Source organism: Apis mellifera, linkage group LG7 (assembly GCF_003254395.2).
Source record: "Apis mellifera strain DH4 linkage group LG7, Amel_HAv3.1, whole genome shotgun sequence".
NCBI classification, from domain to species: Eukaryota; Metazoa; Arthropoda; class Insecta; order Hymenoptera; family Apidae; genus Apis; species Apis mellifera.
The window spans coordinates 4842255-4857182 of NC_037644.1; the positions used below are offsets into that span (position 1 = coordinate 4842255).

General features: G+C 18.1%; 3 protein-coding genes across 6 annotated transcripts in view; 2 read left to right on the plus strand and 1 right to left on the minus strand.

Moving 5' to 3' along the window:
• LOC726664 (alpha-tubulin N-acetyltransferase) overlaps positions 1-3868 on the minus strand; it is a 37721-nt gene extending 33853 nt beyond the window's left edge. Inside the window, exon 1 of one of the 2 annotated variants that reach the window (XM_016917333.2) lies at positions 2978-3868. In XM_016917333.2, the coding sequence (XP_016772822.2) occupies positions 2978-3081 (104 nt within the window). In that variant the 5' untranslated portion in view covers positions 3082-3868. The remainder of the gene's footprint in view (positions 1-2977) is intronic. The other variant, XM_001122385.5, reaches the window with a different exon arrangement.
• A 4038-nt stretch (positions 3869-7906) lies between these two features.
• On the plus strand, positions 7907-13311 carry LOC100577883 (cytochrome P450 4aa1-like). Of its 3 annotated transcripts, none has more exons than XM_026441576.1 (7): positions 7907-8006; positions 9785-9953; positions 10077-10454; positions 11907-11970; positions 12081-12616; positions 12707-12886; positions 12986-13171. In XM_026441576.1, exons 1-7 carry the CDS (start codon positions 7992-7994, stop codon positions 13168-13170), a joined length of 1527 nt encoding a protein of 508 aa, XP_026297361.1. In that variant the 5' UTR covers positions 7907-7991; the 3' UTR covers position 13171.
• A 533-nt stretch (positions 13312-13844) lies between these two features.
• On the plus strand, positions 13845-14648 carry LOC551304 (selenoprotein K-like). Its single transcript, NM_001278332.1, has 4 exons — positions 13845-14059; positions 14209-14290; positions 14360-14434; positions 14516-14648. Exons 1-4 carry the CDS (start codon positions 14041-14043, stop codon positions 14607-14609), a joined length of 270 nt encoding a protein of 89 aa, NP_001265261.1. The 5' UTR covers positions 13845-14040; the 3' UTR covers positions 14610-14648.
• The last annotated feature ends 280 nt before the right edge of the window (positions 14649-14928 follow it).

The following is a 14928-nucleotide window of genomic DNA, read 5'->3' on the forward strand; positions in this document are numbered from 1 at the left end:
ATAACCAAATCATTGAATTTTAAATTATAATATCACATATGATATTTTATTATATTATTTTTTATTATATTATTTTTTTATCACAAAATTATTTATTTTGAGATTCAATATTTTTATGCTATTTATTGATTTTAATATATTGTGTTATAATATATTATAATATGTTAAGAAGTTAGGATTATTAATTTATAATTTCACAATTTCTAAAATATTAATATGGAAATTTAGATATTGTATTTTAACATTATAACATGTAACAAATAAATGTTAGTATAATACATATAATTTACATCAAAATGATATGCTTCATTTCATCAATATTATTCTTCTATATTAAAAAAAATATTTTTTTTAGTATGATCATAATCAAAATTATATAACGAAAGAATAGGAATAGGATCAACTATAATAATATTTAAATAATAAAACATATAATATTTTATCATAATATCATGAAATTTTTAAATATATATTATTCTTCTATATTAAAAAAAATATTTTTTTTATCATGATCATAATCAAAATTGTATAACGAAAGAATAGGATCAACTATAATAATATTTAAATAATAAAACATAATATTTTATCATAATATCATGAAATTTTTAAAATATTACATCATTTAGAGTTATATTTTATTTAAAGAGCAACTTAAAAAATTCAATTCTAATAATATTAAAAGATTCTAGTGTGAAAATGATCAGATTTGTTAATTTAAATTAAAGGAAATGCAATATATTTGGAACATTATTTTGTGTAAAATGAAAAACAAATTATTGCTGTTAAAAATAAATAAAATAATATATAAATATAATTATAATAATAAAAAATATAATATAATAAATAATAAATAATATAATAAAAATATAATAAATAAAAAATATAATAAATAATAAATAAATAAAATTATAGAATAACTAATAAATTATTATATTTCGAACTCTGAATAATAATAAAAAAATATAAAGTACTTGAAACTTTGATTTAATTAAAAAAAAACACAAAATAATATAATTTTATTAAAATATGGATAATTTGAAATATTATTATTTCAATTTGAAAAAAAAAATATTCATTTAATTATGATTTCAATGATTAAATATTTATTGAAAAAAATTGACATGTTATTCTTTTGTGAATTATATTTTCATCGATAAATAATAGAAATATTAAAATTACAATTTTTACAAATTTTATTAACAGTTAACAGATCTTACTATTTATGTTATAAATTGATGTTATAAATTAAATAACATTAGTTTTTTAAATATGTAGTAGTATAGTATTCTAAATTTAATATTCCAAATATATCCCATTTCTTCTATATAAATATATTCTCTATAAAAATATCGAATACAAGAATTTTGATATAATTAATATTAGTTTTATCTTTAAATATAAAAAATGTGCAATTAAATTCATCGATGATTTCAATATGATTAATAATATGAGAGATCAGATGTAATTTGATTAGCTATTTAGCAAGTGAAAATATTATATTAAATATTCACTTTAAGACAAATCGAAAGAAACTTAAAGAAATAATTATAATTAATAAAAATTATAAAGAAATAAAATGAGCGAAAATTATTTTTTTTATTCAATTCTAATTTTTTTTATTTTTTAACTTAATAATGTTCATTTTTTAAATAAATATTAATAATAATATTATTTATATATATTATATAATTATTATACACATTTACATAATATATATATATATATATATATATATATATATATATATATATATTATAAACTTATAGAATTATATCAGTATATTATTAATATATGATTTATTATATAATTATTATACTATATTCTTATACTGTATAAAATATAGAATTGAATATATTTGACTCAAAATTTAATTTAATTTAAATAATTTAATTTTTGACAATACTAAATGAAAAAAAATAGTATATTTTGTATATAATATTATTCGTAAACAGAGAAATATTTAAGAGATAATATAAAATTTATTTAAAAAAAGAAATGGGCTAAAAAATATCTATATAGTTTATTTAAAGAAAAATAATTATTGATTTAGTAATGAAGTAGAGAAAATGAAGTAGTTAGAAAATAGTATCAAAAACAAGTTATTTTTATATGTATATTAAATTCATTGTATTTCATTATATTCAATTTTAATTAAATTTCATTTTTTCTAGCTATTACAGAATTTGTTTTATATAAAATAGTTATTTATCTATTATTATAATCAATATATGGTATTTTCATTATTTTAATTTTAATAATTTTCATATATATTTGTATTTCTAAAATACAAATATTTTACATTAAAATTAATATATTCGCAATTAAAAAAATTATTTAAATTAAATTATATTATAAACATTTTCACATGGAAATATCTTTAAAGAATTCGAATCACGCCAACGCATGATTGACATTTACTTTCGCTATCGATTTATTAATAATATCGACCAACCTTATTATTAATTATGTTAATTTATTCAAACGTCAAACAAAATCTATTATATTATATCAAAGAAGAATCAATTATATTTCAGGAAATAATCGAGACATAAGAATAAATTTAAATTATTATACTTGATATTATTGATGAAAAGTGAAAGTGTGTATATATATGATTATATATATATATATATATATATATATGCATATATATACATGTCATATATATCCATATTGCGATATAACCTTGAAGATGACAACTGTGATAAATAACCTCTTACAGTTATCAATTTTCTTTCATGATATGTTTTTTATGATATTTATGATTTTTATTCGTAAATTTGAAAATATTTATAATATAATAAATATAAGCAAATATTCATAACTTGTTTTTTTAATAAAGTGTTTATTAATAAAGTAATAAAAATTTAATATTTTTAAAATAAGAATCAAAATAGGAATACCAAGATTAATTAATTAAGTAAATGAAAAAAGATTTAAATTGAAGAATTGTAATAGCAATAATAGAAATACTTACTTTAATTCACGACGATCACCTTTGAAATCTTCTGGAATGAGAGTATGCGTGACCTTGTTGATTTTTCTAGGTAAAAGTTTATTTACGTTGAACTTGAACTCCATCTTAGGTTTTCTATTGCGTTGGTTTTACTGATTCTTATGCGTAATAATATGTTCAACGCACAGTCCTTAACCTTTCGACACTCTTATCACTTCACCTTCCAACTTTTTTTTCGAAACTGTCTCGGACGACTGTCCTGAATATGGCGGTCAATGACATCCACCGAGCTAACTTCACTGCGTGTTTTTTGGGGGAATTATGATATTTTAATTTTGTATTTCATAATATTATTTGCATCACAGCAAAACATAAGTATTAATCATCGAATGATTGTTAATTATCTAACACTCTTGCAGTCACTCGAATTCTGTTGTTGTCACGTATTTTACTATGATAATTATTATTTTTGTTTCTTGATATCACAATCTGTACTATGATATTTAATTCATAATGAAATCTGAGTTATATTTTTGATAATAACCTGCATTTTTGATATGATGACAAATACTCATTAGACTACACGATTCAAATCGATTAGTCTTGCATGAATACCAGATTTACTTCGTGATTGGTAGCTGACTAATATCCATGGCTGTTGCGATGTCTCTTTTTTACTATTACAGCTAACAATAAATTGCAAGAGAAATTAGATAATATGTACTGTCGTATTTTTGATAATTTGACAGTTAACAATGATCAAAGTGATTAAAATCTTTCGGAAAAGTAAATAATTTCGATGAATAATTGTATAGTTAAGATATTCGATGATACAATTAAAAAGAGAAATTTAATAATCACACAACATTTCACCTGACGAATCGCTGGAAGTCTCACAGTTTACTGGCGAATGGTACGTTCAATTTTTTCCTGAAAGCCGCGAGTCGCGCCGAGATGCGCACGCACCTGAGAGCTGCGAAGCATGACAGACATATCGACATTTGCTACGCATGCGCGAATATTCTTTTCATAAAAATAATCGCAAATATGTTTATCAAATTAACAGAATAATGTAATAAAAATTAGTAATATCGTATTATAAATATATGTGATTTAAATATGATAAATTTTATTTATAATTTAGGCATTGAATATCTTTAAAGATTAATTAACTAAACTATTTTATGTGAAAGATTATATTTTATAATATACGTACTATCTTTATACTTATAGTTTTATACTTCTAAAATTAACTTAATGCTAATCGATTAATTTTTGTTTATTTTGATTTTATTACGTATTTTATTATATAATTCTTTTTATGAACACTAGATGTCGGTAAGACATTGATATACCGAATATACAGGGTGTTAATATATTCATGTGATACTTTTAAAAAATATCGATTCTAGAAAAAATAAATATAAAAATTGTTATAAAAAATATTAATTAGGATTTATTTATTAAATTACAAACAATTGAAATTTGTATTAAATGAAATAAAATAAAAATAAAATGAGATCATTTTGTTTCCGTTATTCCGCTGTCACAATCTATTATTTTCATCTTCATCTTATATAAACTTAAATTATAACTTTTGTTTATTTTGATTTTTAGATTCAATATTAACATCCTATATATTGCATTTAAAAAAATAAATTGATAAAAATTTTAAGCTGAAATGAAAAAAAAATTGATTTTATTTATAAGATTTAAATATTAAATATAAATATACTTTATAAATAATGCTTATAAAATGATAAAATAAGATATTAAATATTAAATGTTTTATATTTATAAAACATTTAACAAAACAATAAAAATATTAATATAATTATTTTTTTTAATTTTTATCTAATCAATATCATATCGGTGTTTAATTTCTATATTCTAAATTATAAGATTTAATATCTAAGCATTTTATATTTTAAAATTAAAAAATAAAAATATTTTTAATAAAAAGTTTATTTATTTATATTTAAAATTTGATAAATAAATAATATTTAATATTTATGATTAATATTTCGTAACAGTTAAATAAAATCATATTAGTTTTTATTATATATATTTTATAATTTTATTATTATAAAATATATATAATAATATTTTATAATATAAGGATTTATATTAAAAATATGAAACAGCAAATATATTTAATGTTTAATAAAAATGGATATAATTTAGAATTATATTTTTTTATTTTAGCTTTATAAAGAATAAAAAATATTAAGATAATTTATTCATTATTAGCTATATTATATGTATTATCATAATCATTTTTTGGGAAACATTTCTTTTTCCGATTTTCCTGAAAGAATAGAATAATAATTTAATTTTTTATATATATATTAATTTTCATTTCAAATGTGGAATGTTTATATAATAAATGTTTATATAATTCTAAAATATATTTTAAAAAGTTAATCAAAGAATTTTTTAATAAATTTAATAAATGTAATAATAAAAATAAGTTTAATAAATGATTAATAAACATATATTTACCAAATATCAAATTTCATTTTATTAATGGATTTGTGAACTGGCCACTATTCATTTATTAAAAAACAATATATCTAATTAGCGTGTTGAAGTATTTCAAAGAAAATTACAGAAATATAATTTTTTGATAAATATAATTTCTACATATGATTTTTTTATACAAAAATTTTTCAATCTTATAATATTGTTTAATAATAATATTGTTTAATGATACTGATTTTCATGGAATGTCATGTCAGGCATTAAATTGCATTAAATTAATGTCATATTTTATTTATAATTAATTTTCAAAGTATTATGATATATTTATTTATATATAAAAATGAAAAAAATATAGTATATAATAATTTAACAAAAAATTGTATAATTTTAAAAATTCTAGATTTTAAAATTTTTCATAAAAAAATCTGATATATTCGGTTCACTTCTATATGCAACAATCATAATGTATGATATAATAAATTTCTATATTTTAAACATTTTAGAATTTCGTCATAAAAAATAATTTATATAAATATCATATATATTTTCAAAATTAGTATCTAACTATATTTGAATTGTTTATTAATCTTTAAGTTATCTTTTTATTTTATGAAAAAATAAAAATTCATTAATTATCTTAAAAATAAAAAATTTTAATAAAGATGAAATTTTAATAAAGTTTTTCTCTTTTCTCTTATTTTTATCTAACATATTTATTCAATATATAATGAAAACAAAAATTTTATAATATTATAAATTATCTATTTTTATATTATTATATATTTTTATGTTAAAAAATTTTTATGTTAAAAAAATGTTTGTCATACTTCATATTATATATATAATGAGATCTAGAAATTTTTCAAGAAATATAATTCAATAATTCAATAAAACTTGAATTTGTATTAAAAAAGATATTTATTTTTTTATGTAATTTTACAATTACATGAATCACCGATTAAGATTTTATGTGAAAAAATAAATTTTAGAAAAAATTATTAATATTTTTATTTATAATATATCTTTAATAATATATCTCTAATTATATATATATTTGAATATATGTACAATTGATAAATTTTTTACTAAATTATAGTTTTAATTAAAAGAATTATAATCTTTATAACTTATATCTGAAAACTTTTTTCTATTTTTGTCTTTTACAATTCGTGACAAAATAATATAAAATAATTCTTATATAAAATAATAAACAATAAAATAGAATCTTCAGATATCAATTTCATTCCTTTAGAATAAATTTGGCCAATAAAAAATTATGTATATATATATCAATACATTTTATAGAAAAATTTCATAATCTTTTGAATTTATATTTCACTTGTAAAATAAAAATTATTATTATATAAAATATTTAATGTAAAATTTGTACATCTATGGTAGTGTCTTGTGATTATGGTGGTATTGGATGGGCCTACATAAGAAAACTGGCCTATCCAATATGATGTCACAAAGTAAATATATTTGGAAATCGAGGAACGGTTAGCTTAACAACACATGAAGAGTAATGAAGATTAAATTGAGAAATTAAATTCTATGAAATATAATAATATAAAATACATAATAATTATAAATATAATAAAAATTTTATTAATTATAATAAAAATTTTTTCATGTAACATTGCAATCGTTCAATATTAGAAACTTAATTATTAAAATATCATAAATATAAAGATTAATATTTATAATGTTTCATGTTTATAATTTATTTATTCAATAATAATTTTAATTAATTATTTGTAATTGTGATTGATTAATTTATAAATATTTATTTCCTAAAAAAAAAAAGTTCTATTATCTTAATGTAGTAAACACAAATCGTAATGGAATATAAGTAAAATAGTTGGCAATTATCCAATTGAAAGATTGTAGATTGACACCAGGTATATTGTAGATTAATTGTGCTTGACTATCGATTTGCATATAACAAAGATTGTTAAAGGAAGAGAATTTTAAGCTAACACGTAATAGCATTTGTAAATTCCATTTCAAGGTTTTCATACAACACATTAATTTATTTCAATTTATTTTTATAAATATAAACATTCCATAAAATTTTATATTTAAAAAATTAATCTCAATATATATATCGATAAATAAAATTTAATTAATAAATGTAAGAATTTGTATTACTATATCAATTATATTTGCCAATAGTTTAATAATAATTCATTCGTTTAATCAATGATTTATTATTTATAACATCTGTTTAACGATACAATAAGTATATACAACTAATTTTTTCGAGGTTCCTTCCTTTCGACCCTGGCAAGAAGGATGCGTATAAAGCATCATCTTTGGTGATTGCCTCCCAGAAGCTGACCGGGAAAGAAATCTTTTATAAAGCACGCCTGCACATATCAGCAATACGTGATTAGTTTGTGAACTGCTTGTTAATGAATTTTGTAAGCACTTCATGTTCCATTACACCTATATAAACTATTTCTACCCATTAGTGAGGTTTAGTTGATCGATTACTTTAATCGCATGTGCAGAGTTGTTTTTATTTCGCCTTACAAACAATTATGATATTTCTATGGTGCTCCTAAAGGTAAATCATAAAATTTGTTCCAAAATCAAACTTGAATATTAATGAAATTAATAATTATAATTAAACGAGTTAAAGATAAAAGATAATTTATAATTTATTAATATAAAAATATACATTTTTTATATTAAAACAAATTATTTATTATAATTATATCTATTTATTATATAAATAAATTTTTAATAGTTATAACATATAATTTTTGACAGACTTTAAAATATCGAAAAATAAGAATTGTTTTGATTTGATTCACATTTGTTCTTTCGATATTATTGAAATGTTACACATTTCATAAAATATTTTTGTTTTCTTAATAATACAAGATAATCGAAAAATACGAAGAATTGATGTGTTCATAATTGGTAGCTTTACACTCTTAACAAGTGCCATATACATATGTAAATAGAATTGAAATATATTTGTTAGGGATGAAAAATTTACGTGACTTTCGATACAAGGTATGACGTATTCTAAATACATTATGGACTTTGAGCAAATCTTGAGTGATCCATACGAATCTGGTGGGGGTAGATGCTTAAATAGCCTGGATCTTTATAGATATCCCAGAGTTCGATGTTGCGGTTCCAAACATATTTTATCAAAAGTATATTTTAGTGCATCATTAATATAAACAATTATAAATTTAAGAAAAAATATGGTTATTACAGCTCAACAAATAGTAAGTGATGAAAAATATTTTGTGATTAGATATAATGATTAAATATCATATAATATATTTTTATGTAAAATTAAATTATAAATTAGATATAAGGAATGTTAAAAATATTGAATAAATGCAATTAAATTTGATATAATCTTTTGATATAATATTTAGATATATTTTCAATTATTCTCTTATATTGTTATTATATTATTATTATTATTGTAAGTTATTTTTAATTTATACTATATATTTATATTTGTTATTTTATTGATATATTATTATTCAACTGGCATGTATCCTTAACCAATAGCACATACTAATGAATCAATTAATAAATCTAACTTAAATAGGGAATGAATAGTTTTTATAAAATCCTATATATATTTCTACATTAAACAATTTTAAAATAATATAATATACAAATTTTTTATTAAAACATAATGTATTAAAAACCAAAAATTATATTTAAAAATTTATAATTTAAAAAATAAATTAATTATAATGAATTCATAATAATTAATTCATAATTTATAATCAAGTCAAAGTTAAATTCATTATATTATATATTCATCAACACTAATCAAACAGATTGTTAAATTAGTTTACGAATAAGAAAAAACATATGTAAACATGTATATTGTATATACAACAATTAAGACAATGATACTTGCTAAGATTCATTTTTCATTCACAAGTTAAACAAATAGCATAATTAAATACAATATGGAAAAGCTAATTACAATATTTCGAAAATTGTAATATTTTTTTTTTTTAAAATGAGAATAATAATTTTAACATAATTATATATATATATATATATATATATATATATATATATATATATATATATATATATACATATTTATATTAATAATTATATTAATTTTAACATAATTTTATAATATAAATGTATATTTATATAATATATATTATATATTATATATTATATGTATATATAAATATCATTTAAATAAATTTTTTCTAAATTATTTTCTCTATATTATTTAATTTAAAATTTATATATCTTATATATCTTATTTCAATTTTAAATTTAATTTATATAAATCAGATACTATATAATTAATAATACAATTCATCACTTTTTATTTTTTATTAGTGGGAGCATACACCGGGTGAGGCGTGGGTATATCTCGTTATTTTGACCAGTATTTACATTCTATATATTCTGAGAACTTACATCAGAAGTATCATATACATTTCTCAACTAAATGGCCCGAAAACTATACCAATTATTGGAAATGCAAATAGTATTCTTAAAGAAAATTGTAAGTATTTGATGCTGAAAAGAGTAAAATAAATTTTTCGAAATTAATATTTTAATATATAAGAAATTTAAAAGAGATAACAGTGTAAATGTAATCACATTTAAAATATTGTATAATCTTCAGTTCTTTATAGATTAGCATATGAAAGTCAAATGTATGGACGTATTGTCAGAATATGGTTAACAATATTTCCATATGTAATGTTTCTGGAACCAGAAGATATCCAATTGATTCTCAATAATGCAAAGCATACGCAGAAAGTATTTTTTTACAAATTGTTAGATAATTTTCTTGGAAAAGGCTTGATTACAAGGGATATTAAAAGTTGGCGAATTCATCGAAGATTATTACAGCCCGCTTTTCATCTTCATGTTCTCGAAAAATTTACAAACACTTTCGCAAAACATGCAGATCATTTAATGAATAAAATTCTTGAAAAGAACAATCAAGAAATTAATATTACTACCTTCATCAATGATTCTGTTTATAATATCTTGAGTGGTAAGTAAAAATATCTTTATAATCCATTATAATCTATAATATAATAAAAATAATTACTAAATCAATAAATATAAAGATAAAATATTTTTCTTTTTGTGAATTTTAAGAAAATCTTATCTTTTCGATTTTTTTTGTTTAAATATTGAATAATTAAATAATAATTAAATATTGAATAATTATTTTTTATAATAAATCTTACATATCTATATGCAATCTATGACATAATTTTATTTTTTTCGATAAATCATTATTATCTGTCAAAATAAAAATATTATTTTATAATATTTTATAATATCTTATATATATTAATTTATATAAAATAATATTTAATATTTATATTTAAATAATATAAAATTATTTATAATCTGTAATAATCTACATTTAAATAATATAAAATATATAATAAATTTTTTAATATTACTACTATATTTTTTCATATTTTTTTTATTTACGAGAAATTGTATTTAAAAATACAATTTACAATTTAAAAATAATAATACATCATGAAGTCATTTATGCTTTTCTAATTTCATGCAAAGGCATTTCGCATATGAGTAACAGAATCAATAATTTATTAGTCGAAATATTCATATTTTTTGTAATTTTTTTTATTATATTATATAATATTATATTATATATATATTATATATATATATTATATATTATTATATATATATATATTATATATATATTATATTATATTATATATTATATTATATAAAATCAATAAAGTACGAATAAAATCAATAAGATGAATAATTTGCAGTTAATAAATTTGTTTAATTTAATACTAATTTATGAATTATATAATATATTTAATGGCTATATGTATATGTATAATTATATGTATATATGCATTATGTATAATTAATTATATATAATACATATATAATAATAATAATAATAATAATAATATATAAATTTAATATAAATGTATATTAAATTTACTATATATATATATATATATATATATATATATATATATATAGTATATTTAATAAAAAATATATTAAAATTAAATAGTTAGTATTAAGTAAATAATAACATAATATATTTATATTTTATTATTATTATTTATTATTACTTATATTTTACTATTTATATTTTACTATTTTATGTCTAGAGTTAATAAATTTATATTTAATTTTACTTTATGATATATTTAAATAAATTTGATCGTAATTTAATTTTATAAATGAAAAATTGTTAAATATAATCAATAATAATATATTTATTATTAAAATTTGATTATTATGATTTATATAAGTAAGAAAGATAAGAATATAAAGGATTATAATCTTATTCTATAAATGTTTTGATAGATTATTATTAATATATTTAAGTCAAAAATATATTTAACTCATTAAATTTGCATAATAAATCTATTATTTCACATGGAAAAGAATATAAATTTTAATTGCAATATTTAAAATAATTATTAATTGTTTGCAGAAACAGTTTTGGGAATAAACCGAATAAATCGAATCAATGAAATGGATGATTTACCTTTTCGAAAGTGAGAATTAATTTTCTCTAATTTAATTTTTATATTTTTGTTACAATATATAATTTTCTATATTAAATATGCAAGCAAATAATATAGAATGTATGAATTTTTTTTTTCAGAGGACAAATTATGCTTTTATATCGAATGATAAGACCTTGGCTTTTAATTGAATGGATTTATCGGTTAACAAAATATGGCAGAGAAGAAGAGAAACAGCGAAAAAATCTTTTCGATACTTGCTTTAAAATGGTAAAAGAGAAGCGTGATCTTTTACAAAGTAAAGATCGTATCTCTAATAACGACATAAAGAAAAATAAAAATATATCTTTATTAGAATACATGGTAGAAATAAATGAAAAGAATCCTTGTTTTTCCGACGAAGATATTGTTGAAGAATGTTGCACATTCATGTTAGCAGGACAAGATTCAGTTGGTACCGCGACAGCGATGACAATTTTTCTTTTAGCTAATCATCCTGAATGGCAAAATAAATGTATAGAAGAAATTGATGAAATTTTTAATGGAGATACAAGATTTCCTACAATAAGTGATTTAAAAGAAATGAAATGTTTAGAAATGTGCATCAAAGAATCACTTAGATTATATCCAAGTGTACCAATAATAGGAAGAACATTAGGTGAAGATATAAAAATTGGTAAGTCTTATGCATTTTTTTTTTTTGCTGTGAAATTATTATAAAATTATTATTAATAATGTTTATTAATAACAATAATGAATATTTTAGGAAAACATATAATACCAGCAGGCTGTAGTGTATTAATATCACCTTATAGTACACATCATTTGCCACATCATTTTCCAGATCCTGATACATTCAAACCTGAACGTTTCAATTCAGAAAATTCGGAGAAAAGACATCCTTATGCTTATATACCTTTTAGTGCTGGACCAAGAAATTGTATTGGTATAAATATTTTTTTAATAATTTTTTTGTTATAATAAATTCATTATATTTTTTAATTTATTAATAATAATGATATTAATTTATTTATAAAAATTACAGGTTACAAATTTGCAATGCTTGAAATGAAATCGATAATTAGTGCAATTCTTAGAAAATGCCGATTACAATCGATTCCTGGAAAAAAGGAAATACGGCCAAAATTTAGGATGACAATCAGAGCACAAGGAGGATTATGGGTAAAAATTATTGAACGTGATCAAATATTAAAAAGTATTGCAGCATAAACATAAAATATTTTTTTTATAATATTGATTATTAAAATATTTGTTAAAAAAAGACTTTAAATTTTAAATAATTTTATATTAATAAATATTATATATATCAAAATTATTTTTTAATAGATTAAAATAATATTTTGTAATATATTTTTTATTTTTATTTAAAAATTAAATCTCGCTAAAAATATGAACAAATATTTAATAAATTTAAAAAAAAAATTAAAATGAACTGGTATGTATATTTTACGTATTTTATGTGAATATTTAAGAATAATACTTTATTAATAATAATATAATATATCTAATTAAAATCAAGTTTATAAAATATTAATATATTTCTGCGACATGAGAATTGATTTTAAAGATCAAAATAAATATAAAAGTTGATATATAAAAGTGTAATACAGAATTAATGCTTATTTATTAACTTATAATCAATTGAAATTTACGTTAGATAAAAAGCATATAAAATGAAATAGTTTTATCTTTGTTACATTGCTGCCTCATTCTTCATTTAATTCAAATTTTAATTTCAAATTACTTATGATTTAATAAATAAGTCCTAAGTAATATTTTTGCAAAACTTTTATGTTTGTTGGCCTCTAAACTTTAATTTTTTAAAAGCATTCTTCAAATATCTATATCTATTGTATATTTTATGCTTTGTACAATATAATACTTCTGAAGTTAACGCTTTTTTATTATTTACGCATTAATATTTCACGTACTATATATATGACGTGGTATTGAAACTATCTAACTACTACGAAATTTGTAATTTTAAATATATTCATATAAACATTATCAATAACCAATATTTTAACTAAATTAATTACTAAAATAAATTAAACATTCTTTATGAAATAATCATAAAACATGGTTTATGTGTTAAATGGTAATAAAGATAACCTTAGTACAATCTCTAACATCATGTAATGAAAATTTAATATAAACACTATATATATATAGTGCTTATATTAAATATATATATACATAATTAAATCTGTAAAACATAATAAAATCTTATTATTAATAAATTTTTAGATGGAAGCGTTTTATGTGGTACTCCATTATATTTAAAAGTATTTAGATTTTTCACAGGCATAATCTTTATGATCATTATGTTGTAAGTAATCATTTCTTATTTTAATTTATTAAACAAAAAAGCATAAATGAATGAATTATTTTTATGTAGTTTTAAAACATTGATTAATCCTAATATGAATAAATATGGAAGTGAATATACAACAGATTATAGACCTGGGTCTGGGTAAGATTTAAAATAAGATTTAATTACATATGATATTTTTATTATAAAATTAATATTAAATAAATTAATATTTGTTCATAGACCACCACGTCCACCAACTCGTAGATTAGGAAGACCTAATACAGGAAATATTATTAATATTCCATTTGGAGGATGTAGAAGTTGTACTAGATAAAAAAAAATTAAGAATTTGAAATAAATCAATTATAAATTATTCCAAAGTTTATCATAATCTAACATATTGAAAAATAAAATTATGAAATTTTTCTAAGAAATTATTATATGCAAAATTTTTGGACAATTTTATTAAACATATAAATTATTCTTAAAAATATTATAAATCATTAAAATATATTAAAATATATTAACATATACACATATAATAGATATACAGATAATAGAAATATAGATTAAAAAAATGAAGTAAATTTTCCATTTCTAATAAACGTAGATACAAATATATGTTAATAAGTTACAACAATATATTATATATA

Bases quoted from the DNA above. Each gene is read 5' to 3' on its own strand.
- LOC100577883 (XM_026441576.1), top strand. The intron at 10,455-11,906 runs GTAAGTAAAAAT...AATTGTTTGCAG, and splicing joins TGTTTATAATATCTTGAGTG to AAACAGTTTTGGGAATAAAC. The intron at 12,887-12,985 runs GTATAAATATTT...TAAAAATTACAG, and splicing joins TGGACCAAGAAATTGTATTG to GTTACAAATTTGCAATGCTT.
- LOC551304 (NM_001278332.1), top strand. The intron at 14,291-14,359 runs GTAAGTAATCAT...ATTTTTATGTAG, and splicing joins ATCTTTATGATCATTATGTT to TTTTAAAACATTGATTAATC. The intron at 14,435-14,515 runs GTAAGATTTAAA...ATTTGTTCATAG, and splicing joins GATTATAGACCTGGGTCTGG to ACCACCACGTCCACCAACTC.